Here is an 18,706-nt window from a genome sequence, read left to right as displayed (position 1 = left end):
GCAGCCCCTTTGTCTGTTTGGGGATGGGGATCTGGGTCCCTGACCCGGACTCTGAGTGGGTTGTGGAAGGGCGCCTAGCCCAACTTATCAGTGTGATCCAGGTTTTCCTGGTTACCCCCCCGCCCCGTCCCGGCCCCTCCAAGGGCAGCCGCTCCTTAAGCTTTGCCCGCCCAAAGGGGAAAGGTTTACCCTGCCGCTGCCTCCGGGCCAGAAGAGGCAACGGAGTAATAAACCCAGTGGGCTCAGATTTCTCGGTCCTTTCACCTGCCCCGAAGCCGAAAGGCGCCCAGAGATGAGCCGAAGGTGCTTGGGGTCAGGGCTCTGTGGGTTCGGACTGTAAAACCGCCTACCTCGGCCGTGGGTCGGACTCCCGGCGGGCGGGCGCCGCCTTCCAGACCCGGACTGGGCAGGGGCGGGGCCTGGGTGGCGGCACCGTTTCCCGGGTGACGGCCGCGCGGAAGAGGCGGGGCTAGGGCTCTGGCCCCCACTGCCCGGCTCCTGGGGGCTGTGACCCGGATCCGTGGCCCCTGAGAGTCAGCCAGGAGCGGGGCAGGAGAGACAGCGCCGGAGACCGGCGGCTCTGGACCGGGTAATTCCAGTCGGGACTGGCGGGAGAACAAGGGTGGGGCTTGGGCGCGGCTGGGGGCGTGGCCTCGAGGCCGGGGCGGGGCGGGCGTGGCCCAGCCCTGGCGACCGCGTCTCCCGGTCACCCCGCGCTCTGCTTGCCGTCCGGCAGGTCCGAGCCTCGGGCTGCGCGTCGGGGCGGCGGCGCGGGCAGGCCATGCCCCGGGACTCCCCGTCGCTGTGGGAGCTGGTGGAGGAACACGTTCCGCTCCCGGAGCGGCCCGAAGTAAGGAGGATTCTGGGGGAGACCACGGTGGACCTGAGCCTGGAGCTGCGGACGGAGGTGAGGAGTGGGAAAGTGGGCCACACCCACGCCTGTCCCACGACTCGAGTGATTTCCCCACCTTCTCCGGGCCCCTGTCCCTGCCTGGTAACTTGCGAGATCTTGTTGGATCTCACTGTCCACACAGCACTCTTCCGTTTGACTCCTCCCTGCCCCTCGCTCCCCTGGACCCCGCACTCCCGTCACTTCCCTCCCCAGTCTCAAGGTGTCCCAGCTCTCCTTGCAGGTGATGATGCTACGGTCACTGCTCCGAGAGGCTCGATCCTCCCAAGCCCCTGGCTCCTGCCGCACCCCTGACCCCTCCTCCCTGCTGGCACCGCCGCCCCTGCTAAGAGACCTTGTGCGTCAGGAGCTGCGGCAGCTGCTCCAGGACCTCCGCCAGAAAGCCAGCTTCGAGGGCAGGTAGGAGCCTCAGACCTGGGGCTGGGCCCCATCCCCAGAGCTCAGATGGGCTAGCCTCGCACCTGACAAGGGGCCAGGGTCGCCTTTACTGTGGTTCCCTGGAAGGGCCTCTGAGATTCCTTCGTGTGCTCCTTCTGCAGGGACCAGACTCAGGCTTGGGTCCAGTATAACCCCAGGGTCCTGCGCTTTGCCTTGGAGGAGCCCAGGTGTGATTTACCAGAACAGGAGATGTTCCAGATGAGAGCTGGTGAACCCAGGTACAGCGGTGGTGGGAGAGGAGGGATCTGTCCCTGCTTGGCAGAAGGCCACAACCAGCTGCTGGGTCCCCCTTGGCTCCATGGAGGAGCTCTAGTCTGGAGCTAGACACTTCTACAGCCACTTGTGGTAGGAATCAGCACATGAGGGCTACAGAAGTCCAGGAGACACCTGCCAAGCCTGGGGGCAGGCAAGGCTTCCTGAAGAAAGTGACTGGTTGGATCTGGTCTTGGCGTATGAGGAACAGATTTCCAGGCGGATGAAAGGGAGAAGAGCTTTGCAAGAAGAGGGAGCACTATATGCAAGCATGGGTGGGAGGAAAGGAGGCCGTGTCCAGTGGTCAGTTGTTGCTCAGGCTTGGAGAATAGGAGTGAGGGCTGGGGACTGAAGGAGATACGTGAGCAGGAGAGTGTTCATAAGTGAATGACAGCAGCTTATTTCTAATTGTCACACAATGCTATGATGGGGGTGATGTCCCCATTTTGCAGATGAGGAAACTAAAGCTCAGAAAGGATAATCGGTTTGCCTAAGATCACACGGAGCAAAGGGTGGCAGAGCCCTTTGCAAGCCCAGCCTCCAGCGCTCCTACTCTTTGCACTCTATTATGTTGCCTTTGTGAGAAAAGACATAGAATTGTCTAGGAGAAGTGGTATTTGGGTCCTGAAGGCCTGGGGTGAGGCAACATGGGGAGAGTGACGTTGGCTTCATCTGCTAGCAGCAGTCCCAGGGATCTCAGCATCATCAGGGACCAACTGGACGCGTCCAACATTGATCAGGCGGCCGGACACCTGCGGTGAGGGCCCTGAGTGTGTGGAGTGGGGGTGGAGACGGGGAGGAAGGGGCTGCGGGTGGGTCTTGAAGTTCTGGGACGGTGAGAGAGGACAAGGGAGGCGGCACAGCTGGTGGGGAGACCATGAGAGTAAGGCTGAGAGGCGGAAAGCGCAGGTTGCTGTGGGGTTGGCAAGGTTGCTACCGGGAAGTCGCCAGGTACGGATGCCAGCAGGGGCCATGACCCGAGGATTTTTATCCTGAGGTGGGGGAACCACAGAAGAGTTTTCAGAACCAGAAGCAGAGGAAAGGCTGTGATATGGGAGGGAATGGAGGCAGGAGGAGTCGCAGGCCCAGTGTAGTGGTGCGGAAGAGAGAGTGGTGTCTGCCAGGGGTGTGTGTGCTGTGAGGAAGGAAATCTGGAGCAGCAGAGGCCAAGGTGGGCTGAGAAAGGAGGGCCTGGAGGGGGCTTTTGGGGAGGCTGGAGGTTGGGGCTGGGTGGAAGGCTCAGCTGAGCCCCGATCCCGTGGCACTGGTTTGGCTGCCACACTCCCACGTGTCCCAGGGGCCTCCTGGAGGAGGAGTGTCGCGCCTTGGAGAGGGAGCTCCCCATCCTGCAGGTGAGCTGCAGCCCTGCCCCCCTAGCCTTTTTGCTGGGTGTAGACACACCCGCCTCTTGCCTGGTGTATGAGACCTGTGTCCATGTGTGTCTGTGTGCGCACGTGCATGTAAGGTTTGTATGAGTCCTGTGTCCATCTCTCATATGTGTACGCTTCTTGTGCATGTGAATCCAGAAGCCCAAGATGCTGGTCGAGCCCTTAAGTCCAAGGGTAGCACTTTTAGATTAACCTGCTGGATTTGCCCCTGGCCTTTTGCCTCCTTCCCTTCCCTAAGTCTGAGTCCAGGTCAGCCACCACGTTGCCAAGCTCAGCTTTCAGGGCGGCTGGTGTGCCCCCTGGGGCTGCCCTCAGGTGCTTGGGATGAGGAGCTGCACGGGTTAGCTCCTGGGCCCTGCCCTGGGGATCTTGGCCTCTGCATTCTGCCCGGCCCCACCCCACTCCTGCCGTGAGGCTGGGGCCCTGAGCCAGCTCTCCTTGCAGCGCTGCCTGGAAGAGGAGTATATGGGAGCACCCCAGCCCTCCGAGGCAACCCTAGAGCCCACGCTGGCAGGTGAGGCCCCAGAGCACCCAGCCTCCTGCTGCCCGCCCACACTTGTGCCCACCCTGGAAGAGCTGGGTGCTATGTCTCGGATATACCTCCCTTCAGAGCTAAAGGAGCAGAAGGCAGCCATGCAACAGGAGCTGCAGGCACCTCTGAGGCCCTGCTGTGTCTCCCCCAGCCACAGGTAAACCAGGGCAGGTGGACAGCTGGACAGGGTGGGCTAAGGGTCAGGCCACACCCCTCACAGCTCTTCCTTCCTGCTCAGGCAGCAGCCCCTGAGGTCCTCCAGTCAGGGCCTCAGACCCTTGCCTTGCCTCCGTGGGGCCGCTGGAGTTTGGGGCCAGCCTCTCCAGTGCTGCCTGCCTGCTCCTCCTCTGGAGCGCTGCGCTCGCCCGCGGGGCCTGGCCGCCACCTGCCGCTGGGGACGGAAGCTTCGGTGCAGCCTCAGGGAAAGGCCAGCTTCTACTCCAGTGTCCAGTGCAGTGCCCCAGGCCCCAACCTGAGGACTGGTCATGAAGTAGGCTTCGGCTTCTGTTGGAACTCGCGCTGTCTGCTGCTGCCACCTCTCAGCTGCTGTGGCCCCGCCGCTTCAGATCCTGTCTTGGATGGGCCTCCGCCAAGACCCTAAGGCTGTCCATCTGTCTGTCTGGCCCTTACCCCGCCCCATTACCAGGTCCCTAGTATCTGGTCCCGACCATCACAGCCTTTGGCCTTTCTCCTCCCAGGCCTCCACAAAGGCCTGCAGGCAGAGGTCTCATCCCAGCTCTGACTCTGGTCCCCCTGGAGGACCCAGACAAAGCACAGCAGCAGCACAGAGACAGGAATAGAAATTTCATTAAAATCTAGGGACTTTAAAATCCTAGTGGTGCATGGATGGGCAGGGGTGGGCGGTGCACCGTTATTGCTACAGAGGATTAGAGGCGGCTCTTCGGGGGCTGTCACTGCACAGAGGGGCACAGAGGACGGACAGTTGGACACTCCAGGGCTTGAGGGAAGGAGCTGTGGCTCCGGGGGGTGAGGCATGGGGGCTGGGGCCATTTGGCACATGAACGAGGGCAGCCCTGGTGGAGGGAGAGCAGGGGGGTATTGTGTAGGGTCCCCTTCCCCAGGGCTCTGGGCTCAAACCTCCTGCTGAACAGCACCCCACCCCTGCCCCCAGAAACTAGTGCTTTGGGCAGGCTGCTGGGTCAGCGGCCTCTGCTGGCTGGGCCTGACAGCCGGGCTGGAATGAGGTGCAGAGACCCCAGAGTGGCCGAGGGAGGTGCAGGCAGGCCTGGAAGACAGATTGGGCCTAAGGCTAGGAGCAAGGGAGTGTCAACCACAGATAATACAATTTTTACAAAAATAATCACACAGACAAACAGGGCTGGGTGGCACCGCCTTACAAGTAACACTGCACAGTCCCCTAGCCCCTCACTCTGTCCCCAGGTAGGAAGATCCAAATTTGCCTGGCCAGAGGCTGGGGTCTGCTCTGAGGGCAGGAACACTGATCAGGAGGCTGGGGGCCCAAGGAGGGGGACAGTTAGGGGGCCCACCCAGAACCTCAGCTCAGGGCAGAGTATGGGGGCATCAGAGGCTGCATAAGGCCGCACAGGCCTCTGGGGACCTGGCCCGAGACCCTTCCAATGTGCTTTGGGCCCCCCCGGCAGCCCTCCCATCACCCACACCCCCCAGCTGCCATCTTGGCATCCAAAGGACCTGTAAACACTGGGGACACGAGCACAAATGACTGGCTAGCAGTGGTAGCCAAGGTGACAGCAGCTGCCCTGGCCAGGGCGTGGCGGGGGGAGACAGAGACGCTGGTCCACTGCCTCCCCAGTCTCTGTGGTGGGAGCACGGGGCAGGGGCAGGGCCCTCCCCCGGCAGCTGTGCTCATATCCGGGAGTCCTGCAGACGGCTGGAGCCATTACTGCCCACCGTAGGGATCTGGGCCTTGTCTGGGTGCAGCGGCTGGACCTCAAGCCCGTCTTCAGAAGAGGGCGGGATGGTGGGGGCGTAGCGCCCAGTCCGGTGCTCCAGGAGGGCGGGGCCCCAGTCTCTGCTTGGCTTTGTGGCATTTTTCAAACGCTGCAGGAGAGGTAGGCGTGGGGGGGCAGGGTGTGTCAGAAGGGAGCCCTTAAGCCCCATCCATCCAGCCCTGTCCGTTTCACGGGCTGCCCCCGCCCCCACCCCTCACCTGGAGGAGGGTGTCCCCATCTGTGCGGCAGAGCTGGGACAGGGCGTAGAGTGGGATGCAAATGACGGAGGACAGAGCCATGAGGAAGCCGATGGCCACTGCCCAGCCTGGATACTGGTAGTGGTTGTAGGTGATCGGCCGGTACTGGATCACCGTGAAGATGAGAATGAACTGCAAAGGGGCGGGGGTGGGGGGAGAGGGCGTGAGGCTGGCCCTCCCCACCCAGGCCTCAGGCCTCTGGTCAGCACCCCCTCCCTTTCTCTCTGGTTTCCCAAACTAGAAAGAGGCATTTTGGGGAGGGCAGGGGCCCTGTCAATGTGTGAGTTGTGGAAGAAGCAGATGGAACCAGGGGTCCAGGGCATGGTGGGCAGGTAGGCACCATGGAAGGGGAGAGATCTGTCCTCGCCATCATCCTGGACCAGCCAGGGAAGAACTAAGCTGCTGTCACCTTTGGAAGTCAGTTCTGCTCAAAGACGCAATGGCTCCCTTTTGCCTGTTGAAACAAGGCCAAATCCTTTCACCACCTCTCCCCGAGACAGCTTATCTTTCTGGCCACGTTACCCTTGTCTCAATGTCTCAGATGCACCCAGCTTTTCCGCCCTCTTCATTTATTCTGGAGAATCCTCCTCTGCATCTTCCTCTGTCAAACCCTATGTAAATGCAACCTCCTTCAAGAAGCCTCTCCAGATTTCCTGTCTCCTGCTGAAAGGGCTCTCAATGACATTTTCCATCTGCTAAGCATTGTTTAATGTCTCCAGAGACCTGGGAGCTCCTGGGACTGCATCAGTGCTGGGTCTCCAGTGCACAGCACTGTGCCTGGACCTCTAATCATTCGCTGATTTGAACTGGCTTGTGCAGGGAGGTGGGAGCCATGGGGGAGAGGGGAGGGCGAAGCCCTGCCTGTCTGTGGCTGTGGAGACAGTGACAGATAGCCTGGGGAGGCTCCAGAGGCCACAAATGGTAAGTGTCAGGCGGCAGATGCTCTTGGGAGCTGGGGCACTCTGGAAAGAGATGAGTGAGATGGGAAATAAAGCCTGGGGCCACAGCAGCAAAAAAACTAAAGGAAGCAGAAAGATGGGCAGGTGGTCATGGGCCTGCGGGTGTGTGCCACTTGCCAAGGGGGCTCAGCGTCTACCTCCTGAGCCCCCACCTACGTCCTGGAGCTCCGGCTCCTCCAGCTTTTCCAGTGATCAAGTTCTGGAGGGCAAGACCCACATCCATCGGGGGCCCCTCCTGGGACAAGCTCATAACAAGTTTCCTGAATGGCACTAGATCCTGATCTCAGCGTAGACAAATCCCTTATTTGAGCTAACAGAAGGAGGGAGTTTGTCAAAAAGGGCTTTTCAGAAATATAAAGAAGTAAAGCCCCCAAAGAAAACGTGACAGCCCAGAAACTTGTGTCCACAGATCCTGAAGCCTCACCTTAAGGTAACTCCAGCCTGGCTTTCTGAGTGCAAAGGACACTGCCCACTTTGCCTCAGTCTCGTGGAGACATCGGACCCAGGCTGAGGCTGCCCCTACGGAACCTTCTGGTGCCTATCTCCTTCCTGCCTCCTGCCCTGTCTGGGCCGGAGCCCCAGGTCGCTCCCCAGGGTGGCAGCCTCCTCAGGGCTGTGAGGATGAGCCTGGGCCTCAGCCACAACCCCCAGAGGGCACGGCGCCTGGGATGGTGCCTGCCCTCCCCGGCCTCCCACCACTTACGAGAGACTTCCGCTCCTCCTGTTTCAAAGCTGGGCTGGTGGCCAGAGCTGGTGCCTGTGCCAGGCTCGGGGCAGATCTCACACCCTGTTTGGTAGAGGCCTTAGCCCTCAGGGGCCTTTTTTTCAGAAACATGAGCCAAAGGGGAAATCCAGTGCTGAGCTTCCTGTGGCACAGAGGAGCTGGGCATGACTCTGGACACTGCCCTTGCCACTGGACTGATCCCTCTGTCACTCAGAGCTGGCCCTGCCTCTTCTCTGTGGGGTGACCGTTACACTAGCAAACCCCTTGTGCCCTCCCGTCCCACCCTGAACATAAAGGAGCAAAATCAGATGGTTTTTAGCCTAGGGACCAATCCTCCTTCCTGTAGCTGTTTCTAGTGTAGCAGTGGCCCAGCATGCAGGCTCCAGATTGGACTGTCTGCTTCGAATGGTGGCTCTGCCTCTTACTCGCTTGTAGTCTTGAGGCAATTACTTAACATCTCTGTTCCTCAGTTTCCTCATCTGTAAAGTGGGGATAGCATTGGAGAGTTGCATTACATGAGTTAATATATGAACAGCATGCAGAAGGTGCCTGGTGTCTGGCCATGGTGGGAGTTCGCGCCACCAATTCGGCTCCTTGAAGGGAGTTTCCCAGACGTTGAATATTGGTGGAAACCAAGGACTCCCTCTCCCAAGCCAGCCCCCTCCAGTGCCTGGAAGGTTTACAGTGCAGCCCCTGATCCTGAGCCGACATCTGACTTGTACAACCTGCTTCTGGAACACTGATGCATTCACACCACGGACCCCGAGCACCCTGAGCCTCGGCTATGAGGGATTGCAGACAGGAGCTCAGTGAGGCTGACACCAATATCAGTCATGGTTCCTGAGGCCCCCCTGGGCAGCCAGGCAGGAACGCAAGGGAGGGAGGGAGGGCCGACTCTCAGCTGCTGCCAGCCTGCTTCCCCCTTCTGAGGCTGGGCAATGTCTTCAGTCACACACAAGGCTCTGTGCTCCCTTCCTGACCCGAGACCAGGGTGGCTCTGAGTCTCCACACCCCTGTCTGACTCCATGCAATCCCCTCAGGCTCCCGTGGCCAGAACTGTGGGTGTGGAACCCTTACTGGGAGCTCTGGCCAAATGGATGGGCTTCTGCTCCCCCTCCACTGGGTTCCCGAGAGAAGGACACACGCCAAGGGGCAGCGGGGGAGGGAGGGGCCCGCCGAGGAACTTACAAAGATGATAGCGGGAGAGACGAAGCGCCAGCAGATCTGGAAGAAGAGGGGCGGCGGGAAGCCCAGCATCATGTGGATGTCCTGGAAGTAGTTCCGGTGCCCTGGACAGAAGAGGGGTCAGCGAGCCCACAGGACAGCAGGGCAAGGCCAGGGGCTGGGGCACGGGAGGCCAAAGAAGCCGGGGCACTCACCATAGATGTACATGATGGACACACACATGATGCAGGAGATGATGACCAGGGAGAAGCTGGCTGCATAGTTGTCCATCAGCAGCAGCCAGTAGATGCCTGCCTACGGGCCAGTGGGTAGCTGAGTCGGGGGTGCTGGGGCTAGGCTGCCCCACACACTACCCACCCAATACCCTGGCAACTCCGGCCCAGCCCTTCCCTCAGTTCTTACCTGGCTGGTGAGGGGGATGCCCAGCAGGAAGCCAGCCACAGCCACGCCCAAGGTCACATAGGTCTTTTTCTTCAGGATCCACTCATTCCCCACCTCATCCACAATGGCCGTGACCAGCGTCTCTAGGAGGCAGAACTGTGGAATATGGCCGTCAGAGCGGGGGCCTGACCTCTGCCCCTGCCTCCTCCCTCCCCAAGCCCCTGGCCTCATCCTGCACCTCATACCTGAGTGCCCAGTCCCAGCAAGATGAGCATGAAGAAGAAAAGCAGGGACCAGAGCGGGGAGATGGGCAGCAACGTAAGGGCCTCAGGGTAAGCCACAAAGGCCAGGCCAGGGCCATGGTCTGCCACGCGGGACACATCCACACCCAGGTGATTGGCCATGAAGCCCAGAATGGAGAAGATGACAAAGCCAGCATAGACACTGGTGGCACAGTTAGTGATGCTGATGATGATGCTGTCCCTGGCAGGGAGGAAAACAGGGAGAGTTCAGGACATGGGCCAAGAGAAGACTTGGAGACAGGGAAAGTGCTAGGAACAGAGGTGTCGCCAACCTCTTTTGTGGTCTGCTCTGGGCCTTTTCAAGTGGGCCTGAGGCTCTTGAGTCCTCACAGACCCCTGGGGCATCCCTGTCCCCACCCCTCTTCTCTCTCTGCTCTCCAGTGACTCTCTCCACACCCAGGTTCCCATGAGCTCAAGGCAGTGAGCGGAAGGGAGGGCCCTGGTGGGCCAGGAGGCTGCACTGGCTCTGGGGGCTCTGCAGAGAGGGCAGGGAACAGGGGCAGCCCCCGGGCTGGCGTGGGGTGTCTCACCGGTAGCAGTTGTTGTGGAACTTGTTGTAGGAAGCCATGGTGATGAGGCCACCCCACGCGCAGCCCAGCGAGTAGAAGATCTGGGAGGCGGCGTCCCCCCACACCTGCGAAGGGAGGGGGGCCGGGAGGAGCTGTGGTCAGAGGCAGGAGCCTCTATGCCCCTCCCCGTCCCTTCCAGGTCACCCACCACATCCCACCTTGGCCTCCAGGATCTTGTCCCACTGCGGGGTCAGGTAGTACATGATGCCCGTGAAGGCACCCTCCAGGCTCACGCCGCGGACGAACAGGATGGTCAGCACCACATAGGGAAACGTGGCCGTGAAGTACACCACCTGGGTGCAAGGCAGGCTCCAGTGTGTTCCTCTGGGCTCTTCCTGCTCTGGGGGCTGCCTCCCTGGCCCCCAACTACCACTGGCCCTCTGGTCCTTTGTCCCTCCCGTGTCCCTTCATCACCCTCCCATCCCCAACACACACACACACACACACACGCACACACACACACACATCCCAGGTAGGGAGGCAGGATCTTTCTGGGTGGGCACAGATCCCACCAAGGGATGGGTACTTACTTTCCCCGAAGACTTGACCCCTCGGATGAGGCAGAGAAAGACGACCACCCACGAGACGCAGAGGCAGCCGAGGAGGGGCAGTCGTACCTCCCCGAAGTTCCCGATGTCGTCTGACAGCCTCAGCACATAGCGCCTGGAGAGGCAGAGGCCCTGTCACTGAGGGTCAGCTCCGGCCGACCAGCAACAAATTCCCAAGGCCCAGGGCCCAGCCTCCTTTCTCAGGAGGTCCCAGCAGCCCACTCTGTGAGACGGGCGCCACTGTGGGGCCCCAGACGCAGCTCCAGCAGACCCTGTCCCCTCTGCCTGCTGCCCCCAACACCAGGAGTCCACTGCTTGCAGCCTCTCCCAGGACCCTCAAGGGTGCCCAGAGGCCAAACTCCAAGCCTGGGCCAGCCTTCTCAGCCCTGGGGTGTGGCGGTCTCCCTGTCCCTGCTCAGGCCCTTGCTTGTGCGTTCCTCCCTTCCGGAATGCCCTCCCCTCCAGACTGGACACATTCTATCAGTTGTCACCTCCTCCAGGAAGCCTTCTGTGAGCTTTTCACCCAGACTAGTCTCCTGCATCTCTGAGGAACTGGGGGAGGCCGCAGAGTGCTGAGGAAAGCTTGGAGGCTCTGGAGCACGCAGGCCTGGGCTCAAACTCCACTTCCACCCCGATGTGTGCACAGCTTTATCTGCACCCTATGCTATGCCAGCTGTGCCCTTGCAGTCATTTATGTGCCAGGCCCCATGCTAGGTGCCGGCCACATAGACCTGGGTCAGGCATCGTCCCGGCCCTCAGGGAAGGGGGTGGAGGAGAGCAAGCAGGACTGCTCCGGGGGAAAGCACTAGAGCAGAGCTGAGTACAAGGTGCTGTGGGCACCGCCAGGAGGGGTGTCCCAACCCTTTGGAGAGGGGCCTGCTGGAAGGCTTCCCAACAAAGATGGAGCTTGAGCTAAAGTTCGAAGAATGAGGAGGAGATGGGGGAAGAGGAGGGAAGCAAGTGCCAGACTGGGAAAGAGCAGCAGCAACACAGGGCTTGTGAAGCAGGGCCAGCCTGGGCATGTGGGTGGCTCAGGAAGGCTGGAGGAGCAGGTGAAGGCTGAGGGACAGGAAGAGACCAGAGCATAGGAAACCACACAGTCACGGCAGAGACGTGTGAATTTTATCCTGAGGGCCATAGCAAGCTTCTGCATGGTTTTTATAAGAGCACTCTCAGGGTCTCCCCTTGGCTCAAAACCTTGCAGCGGTTCCCATCTCTTGCCATGGAAAAGCCAAAGGCCTTACAGCAACTACATGACCCATTGCCTCTGCCTGCCAGCCTTCTGATCTCCTCTCCTCCTCCTCTCCCCACTGCTCACTGCTCCACCTGTACTGGGCTTCTTGCTGTTCCTTAAACATACAAGGCATGCCCCTGCCTCAGTGCCTTTGCACATGCTATTCCCTGTCTGGAGTGTTCTTTCCCCAAATATCCATATGTACACATGGCTGGGAGACCTGTGAAGTCCCGTAGGACCCCACACTTAGAAGGGCTTTGTGTTTGGTTTAATGCTGTGCCGTTGCCATCTTGAAATTCTTGATACATTTGAACACGGGGCCCCATATTTTTATTTTGCACTGGGCCCCACAAATTATGCAGCTGGGCATGTCAACATGGCTCCCTCTCTCCTCATTTCCTTCAGGTCCGTGCTCTTCTAAAGGGGCCTTCTCTGGCTACCCTGCTTAAAATTGCAGCCCTGGCCCCAGCCCAGTATTCCTTACCCTCTTCTCTGCTATATTTTCCTCCACAGCACGTCTCCTTCTATCACACTGTAAATCTTACCTATTTATTCTGTGTGTCATCTGTCTGCCTGGAAGGCAGGGGTTTTATCCATTTTGTCTACTGCTGTATCCCCAGTGCCTGGCACTGTGTATGGCACAGAGCAGTGCTCAATAAATATTTGTTGAATGAATGAATGAATGAACGCTGTGGTCAATGGATTGGGAGGTAAAAAGAGGAGAACCTGGAGGGAGACCAGTCTGGTTTGCTGTTGTCCAGGCTAGAAGTGATGAACAAGAGACAAGCTCTTGAGCCTCAGTTTCCTCATCTGTAAAAATGGGCATAATTAACACCAACCAAGGATAATTTGTAGATAGATTTAGGTAAACACAGGCTCCTTTCTTTCCCCTCTTATATATAGGACTTCTCAGCATAGATCATAAGCTGTCCTCTATCATTCTTAGCTATTTTCACATTTTTTTCCCCAAAATCAGTTCTTAAACCTCTCGGCAATATTTTTAATACCTTGTGAAGGGAGGTTACTCTGGGCCTTCACGGGACAATGTTGCCAGGCCTAGACCAGGCCTGGCCAGCCTGCCTCACTGTTAGACTTGCAAGCACCTGGGCCTATCTCCTCCCAGCCTCAGATCTTCCCGAGGCCGCCCTTCACACAGTGACCTGCAGAGGGCGCTGTCCAACACGCCCCTCTCCCGCCCAACTACTGCACTGCGACGGTTCATTCAACAGGCATGGGAGCCAGGCCTGGGCCAGACCCACTCCAGGCTCTGAGTCCATGGGGGAGCCAAAGACAAACGCATGGGAGGAGTTCAGGAGCTGGGAGACCACCAAGGAGAGGCTCCTGGTTCCCTTCAGCAGCGCTTTCCAACTTTTTTTCCTTCATGGCACACAGAAAAACATATTTTTGGCCCATTGGGGTAAACAGACGAGGCTACTCACAGCTGAAGGCAACTGGGCTGGGGGCTCCAGCTGCCCAGGCCCTGCCTGACAGGGCGCGCCTATTCCGGGCACATGCGTGTGGGGAAGCCCTGCCCTCCAGAATAGCCACAGGGTCCTTCTGCTGAACTCAGAGCCACTTTACTTCAACATCAAGCAGCAGCATCCAAAGTAAAGAAACAATTTCTTATTCAAAAGATTTTTTTTTAACTTTGTCTAATTATATATGTTACACTGGTAGTGTTTTATATATTTTTTTTAACTATTTTTTAAATTTTTTATTGCAGTAACATTGGTTTATAACGTTATATAAATTTCAGGTGTACATCATTATATTTCAATTTCTGTGTAGACTACATCATGTTCACCACGCAAAGACTAATTACCATCCGTCACTGTAAACATGTGCCCTTTTACTCCTTTAAAAATATGGAACGGGAGCCGGCCCCGTGGCTTAGCGGTTAAGTGCGCGCGCTCTGCTACTGGCGGCCCGGGGTTGGGATCCTGGGCGTGCACCAATGCACTGCTTTCCGGCCATGCTGACGGGGGGTGGGGGGGTGGGGGGTCCCACATACAGCAACTAGAAGGATGTGCAGCTATGACATACACCTATCTACTGGGGCTTTGGGGAGAAAAAGGGAAAAAAAGGACGAGGATTGGCAATAGATGTTAGCTCAGGGCTGATCTTCCTCACACACACACAAAAAATATGGAACGTTTCAAGAATTTGCGTGTCATCCTCACGCAGGGGCCAAGCTAATCTCTGTATCGTTCCAATTTTAGTATATATGCTGCTGGAGTAAGTGCTATTTTATTTTCTATTGCAAGAGTACAGCATTACGATACTAGGGATTAAAGAGTTTACAAGGCTAGCCTGGGAACAAATAATGAATTCTACCTTTCTTTTTATAGCACTAGAGTTAGTTGTTTTTTTGGACCATGTGCTTTTGAGATCAATTAACCTAAAAACTTTTGGAACCCAACATATTTACCAGTTGGCTCTTGATGCATAACATCTCTGGAATTATGCTGCGTTATTTTTCTAATTTCCCCACCCAGATGGTACACGCCTTGAGAGCAGGATGCGCTCATCTGTCTCTGCGTCTCCGGCAGTGGCTGTCACCGTGCTCGCTGAGCGCGGTCACTGTCCTCAGCGCTCTCCGCTGCACTGGCTCACTCCATCTTCGCAATGACAAGGCGGGGGGCGTGACCACCTCCATTTATCGGAGGAACAGCTGAGACTCCGGGAGCTTTGACGACCTCCCAAGGCCACACAGCTGGTAAGTGGCCGAGCCAGGACTTGAGTGAGCTCTGTGTGACTCCAGAGCTGCCGTGAAGACACGGGGAGAGGTTGCTGGGATCCGAGTCCCACTGGGTGTCGGGTGCTGTGCTGGGCACCACAGGGGCCGTGGAGGTGAGACGGGCATAGGGGTGACCGTAGGGCCTCCTAGCAGGAATCAGCCCAGCACACAGAGGACTGCACAAGATTGTGAAGGGTGGTGGGGAGGGGAGGACTGTGGGCCAGAAGCGAGAGCAAGAGGCAGACCTGGGCTCAGAAATGTGTCCCCTGAGCTTTTCTTGCTTTAGAGGAGTCACTTAAACTTTCTTTTGACTTGCGTTCCTCATTTGTAAAATGGGAATATTTCATAATACTTGCATAAGCTACCTAACAGGGTTGCTGTGGGGCTCAAATGAGATCATGCAGCTTTCCAAAGGGGCGCTGCGGAGTGTGGACCGAGAACACCTGCAGAGGTCATCGGCCTCATTCACACCAGGCACCAGGCACCAGGCACAGCGGAGCACACACATCCTGACACAGCATTCCTGCCTAGGTCCTTAACCTCTGAATGTCAGTCTCTGAATCTGAAAAATAGGGATAATATTAGACGAGATAACATGCCTGGCACGTAGTCGGTGCCCAAGAAATGGGGGTGCTTGCTCTTCTCACTTTCTTGCTGAAGCCAGCCGGGGCAGCCCTCTCAAGGGTCATTTTCCCAAGCTCTCCAGGAGAGGGCAGCAGGGAGCCATCCTGCGGGGAAGGAGTCTTGCCTGGGACAGCGTCTGGTTAGGCAGGCCTGGCGCCAGGCCCCCCTGAGCAGTAGAGTTCAACTGGCCACCCAGTGGGCCCCCACCCATGACCAGTTTTCTTTGAGGGCCATTCCCTTCGGGTTGCCCTGGATAAAATCTCCAGAGCTTTGCCCTGGGTGGCCCCACCTTGGAGAATCCTTGGCAGACAGCCTTGGGGGCGCGTGCTTCTGGAGCATCTCCCGGGAGTCTGGGTGGGGGTGGCGTGGGCGGGGCTTTGTGCTTCTAGGAGCTTCCAGGAAGGTTCATCCCCAGTCTAGACCAAGTAGCCCAGTCCCCACCACACCTCAAATGTGGTAGAATACCCGTCTGGGCAGTTATTTGCTTAGTTCTTCCATCAGCTGTGAGCTCCATGAGGGCAGTGTCTGTGTGTCTTGACTCCCCGCTCTGTCTCCCCCTGAGTACAGGGCCTGGTACCTAGCAGGTGTGCAAGAAATGACCTGTCTAGTGTCTGAGTCTGCCCGGAGGGAACTGCCCTCCCCTCATTGGGAAGCAGGAGCTCTGTTGTCTACACTATGAGCCCCCATGGGGAGTGACCACAGCTTAGCCATCTTTGAATGTCTATAGCCCAGCACGGAAGCTAAGCCCTGCAGGGTCTGAGCACTGGAACCTGGCTTAGAGGATGTGGACCTGCTCGGACTTCAAGTATCCCAGGGCCGTGGCCATTTCACCTACGGCTCTCCATCACATAATGGAGAAAGCCCCAACCCCTTTGCCTGGCCTGGGAAGCCCTGCGCTTTATGATGCCTCTGGCCTCTTTGGACTTAATACTCAGTTTCCCGCCTGTCCCTGACCCCAGCTCCAGTTTGCCACCTCCTGGCCTCGGCTCACCTGCTCACATCTCTCCCCATCCCTTCCTCCCTCTCTCCCTCCTCTGGGAAGCCTTCTTGGCCATCTCCTCTTGCCCCCATCCCCTTAGAACTGCCACCCCACCCCTGTGCCTCCACCACACCCCTGCACCGAGGCACCTGCCCCCAATGTGATTAGTTAACTGTCTCCCCACCAGACTGTGAATTCCTCAGGGCAGGGGCTCCAGGCCACTCATACCCCATGGGCACACGGAGCCTGGCAGCACAGATGCTGTAAATGTTTGTGGAATGAATGAACGAGGCCTACCCACTGGCCCCCAAAGCCCTCTTCCCATGGGTTCCCCAACAGGACATGGGGAATTTCCTCCAGGATGTCCTGCTGTGCCCTCACACCATCTAGCTGTGACCAGGTGTTCCAGAATCTCCAGCAGCAGCTTCCCTTCAGCCAGCCCTGACACTCCAGTCTCTGTCACCACAGAGCACGGTGGTGCCAGGCTGTCTCTCCTAAGCACGGCTTGATGATGACAGCCGTGGGCTCAGAGAACTTCCAAGCCTCCTTTTGTTCTGCAGAATTAAGTCTAAGCTTAATTCTTGTAAGTTCTCCAATAAGGCTGTTGTCCTCTCCTAGGCTACCTCATGGCCCATGAGTTCTCCACACACCTGTTACTCTCATCAGAACAGGTTCCCTCAGTCTCAGCACCAGCCTCTGCTCATCTGAGACCCAGGGCCTTTGCTCATGCTGTTCTTCTCACCAGGAAGCCATCCCCCTTTCCTCTGACTCTCCTCTGCAGACTTGCCTGACTGCAGAAGCCCTCCCTCACTGCTACTATGTAAAGACGCCCCAACTCAACATCCCACCTTCCAGCACTCTCTGGAGTGTCAGCCTCTTCTCCTGGACCAGGTGTGAACTCCTTAGACTTCTCCATGCATCCCTGCCCCGCTTGGTGCCCAGCCCTACCTAGTCTGCATATGGTTGCCTGATGGCAAGAGGGAGGGCTGGGGGTTGGCATAGGTGTCCCTCCCAGCCCAGGTCCAGTGGGGGCCTCACCTCCAGTACTCCTCGCTGGGGCTGGTCCTCTGGAGGGTGTGGTTGAGCAGGTGGGAGAGGTTGCTGGGCAGGGGGGCGGGCCGGGAGCCGTTGGTGAGGTTGGAGGCATCCAGCACGCTGGCGCAGTCGGGCGTGTTCCAGGGGTTGTTGCAGTGGGCCCAGGGCAGCACGTGCGTCATGGATGAGAAGAAGTAGTAGAAGGCGATGCAGATGACCACGTTGTAGTAGATGCCGATGTACGTAGACACCACCATCATGCCGTAGCCCACGCCTGGGGGGGGGGGGAGCAGCTCACACATCTAGCTGAAGGAGGCAAGGTTAACTTCGAAGGGCCCAAGGGGCAGGCTTTCATGGAGGGCCACAGAAGGGCCGGGTCAAGGCCTTGGCAGCGGCAAGCAGGGGGCAAAGGGGTTTTGTGTATCCACGTGGTAGGAGAGGAGGGTGGAGGCCACGTAAACATGGATCCCAGCATGCGTCCACGGCCTTGGCCACTGACGTGGGGCGCGGGGTCAGCACCAGGCTCCACAGGAGCTGGCAGTGTTTGTACAGATGGGTGAGTCGGCATGGCCCCCGAGGCCCGCGTGTGTGTGTGCCCCACCCAGGCCTCACCTTTGAACATGGGGCTGATCCTCCAGACCCCCAGGCAGCCCTGACTTGCAAACTGGCCGAAGGAGAGCTCCATGAAGAAGAGAGGGATCCCGCAGAATATCAGCATGATGAAGTAGGGGAACATGAAGGCGCCTGGCAGGCAGGGAGATGGCTGGCTCAGGGTGGGCTTGGGGGATCCCACCCTCTTCCTGTTCAGAACCCAACAGCAAAACCTTTGCGGTTGGCTAGGACCCAAGGAGGGTGTGCTGTGCATTGAGCAGGATCCTGGGTCTGAGGCACACTATCCACAGCCTGACTTTGAACTTGACAGAGCCTTCCAGGAAGTCTGCTCTGAGCAGAACCCAGGCCCCAGAGCCACCATGTTTTTCACAAATAAGTCACTGGGATCCTCAAATGTCTCTGAACCATTCAGGGGGGCTGTTAAAACATGGGGGGCATAAGACAGGGAACACTGGGAGATTGGGGTGCTTTTCTCTACATCTCTTCACCTCAAGGGAGCAGGCTGGCAGGATCAGGCCCAAGCAGCAGACTGCCAGGGTCAGGGGGTAGTCTGTCCCTTACGTAAAGATATCTAAGCCAGGGATGGGGGCGAAGGAGACCAGAGCCAGAGGCCAGCCTGTCTGGAGTGGGGTCTATGCCAGGGAGGGGGTGGCCTGGGCCCTGGTGGGTAGGCTCTATCCAAGTGGGTGGTCCCTGCCCTGTGCCCACTGGGTACCTCCCCCGTTGCGATAGCAGAGGTATGGGAAGCGCCAGACATTGCCCAGGCCCACGGCATAGCCCACGCTCGTCAGTACAAACTCGATCTGGTTGCCCCAGTTGCCCCGTTTGAGGTTCTGGTCCCTCTTGGTGGCCTCGCTGGGCACAGCACCATTCTGTGGGGACAGGAGAGAAGCCACCATCAGCAAGGCATTTGTGTTCCCATGCTTAACCCTCTGGGCCTCCTCCAGCGGGGACACCATGGACCCTCCAAGCCCTCACCTCCCCGCTGGGCTTCCCCTCGGCTGGCAGGAGCTGCAGGCAGGCCTGGCAGAGGAGGGGAGAAGGCAGGAGCGGCAGCCAGAGGGTGCCAAGTGGGGCCTCCCTCACCAGCCTCCCAGCCCCCCGTGCCA

General features: G+C 58.3%; 2 protein-coding genes and 1 pseudogene across 11 annotated transcripts in view; 1 reads left to right on the top strand and 2 right to left on the bottom strand.

Annotated features, from left to right (window-relative positions):
* Window positions 1-125: 125 nt before the first annotated feature.
* CCDC24 (coiled-coil domain containing 24) lies at window positions 126-4,230 on the top strand. 3 transcript variants are annotated; one of them, XM_087446091.1, is made up of 9 exons: window positions 126-589; window positions 737-907; window positions 1,134-1,309; window positions 1,450-1,566; window positions 2,283-2,357; window positions 2,898-2,952; window positions 3,433-3,502; window positions 3,599-3,677; window positions 3,759-4,230. In XM_087446091.1, exons 2-9 carry the CDS (start codon window positions 782-784, stop codon window positions 3,994-3,996), a joined length of 936 nt encoding a protein of 311 aa, XP_087302217.1. In that variant the 5' UTR covers window positions 126-589; window positions 737-781; the 3' UTR covers window positions 3,997-4,230. The 3 variants fall into 3 exon arrangements, with proteins under 3 accessions (XP_087302217.1, XP_004442111.1, XP_087302216.1); XM_004442054.3 differs by having other exon boundaries at window positions 2,280-2,357; XM_087446090.1 differs by having other exon boundaries at window positions 2,280-2,357; window positions 3,433-3,677.
* A 79-nt stretch (window positions 4,231-4,309) lies between these two features.
* The window catches only part of SLC6A9 (solute carrier family 6 member 9), a 32,667-nt gene continuing 18,270 nt past the window's right edge, over window positions 4,310-18,706 (bottom strand). The window contains exons 3-14 of one of the 8 annotated variants that reach the window (XM_004441993.3): window positions 18,313-18,469; window positions 17,598-17,729; window positions 16,989-17,259; window positions 10,359-10,491; window positions 9,987-10,121; window positions 9,790-9,893; window positions 9,203-9,440; window positions 8,979-9,113; window positions 8,771-8,870; window positions 8,580-8,680; window positions 5,670-5,840; window positions 4,310-5,560 (exon numbers count right to left, since the gene is read on the bottom strand). In XM_004441993.3, coding sequence (XP_004442050.1) covers window positions 5,366-5,560; window positions 5,670-5,840; window positions 8,580-8,680; window positions 8,771-8,870; window positions 8,979-9,113; window positions 9,203-9,440; window positions 9,790-9,893; window positions 9,987-10,121; window positions 10,359-10,491; window positions 16,989-17,259; window positions 17,598-17,729; window positions 18,313-18,469 — 1,872 coding nt within the window. In that variant the 3' untranslated portion in view covers window positions 4,310-5,365. Of the gene's footprint in view, window positions 5,561-5,669; window positions 5,841-5,875; window positions 6,163-7,667; window positions 7,871-8,579; window positions 8,681-8,770; window positions 8,871-8,978; window positions 9,114-9,202; window positions 9,441-9,789; window positions 9,894-9,986; window positions 10,122-10,358; window positions 10,492-16,988; window positions 17,260-17,597; window positions 17,730-18,312; window positions 18,470-18,706 lie in introns of those variants that run through there. The other 7 variants (XM_087446077.1, XM_087446079.1, XM_087446074.1 and 4 more) reach the window with 7 other exon arrangements.
* On the bottom strand, window positions 13,750-13,849 carry LOC147914070 (U6 spliceosomal RNA; annotated as a pseudogene).

The sequence above is a fragment of the Ceratotherium simum genome, chromosome 22 (assembly GCF_057802395.1).
Source record: "Ceratotherium simum simum isolate JZ-2026a chromosome 22, ASM5780239v1, whole genome shotgun sequence".
Taxonomy (NCBI): Eukaryota; Metazoa; Chordata; class Mammalia; order Perissodactyla; family Rhinocerotidae; genus Ceratotherium; species Ceratotherium simum.
The sequence above is the reverse complement of the archived record's forward strand: the minus strand, read 5'-3'. Positions and strand labels throughout refer to the sequence as shown.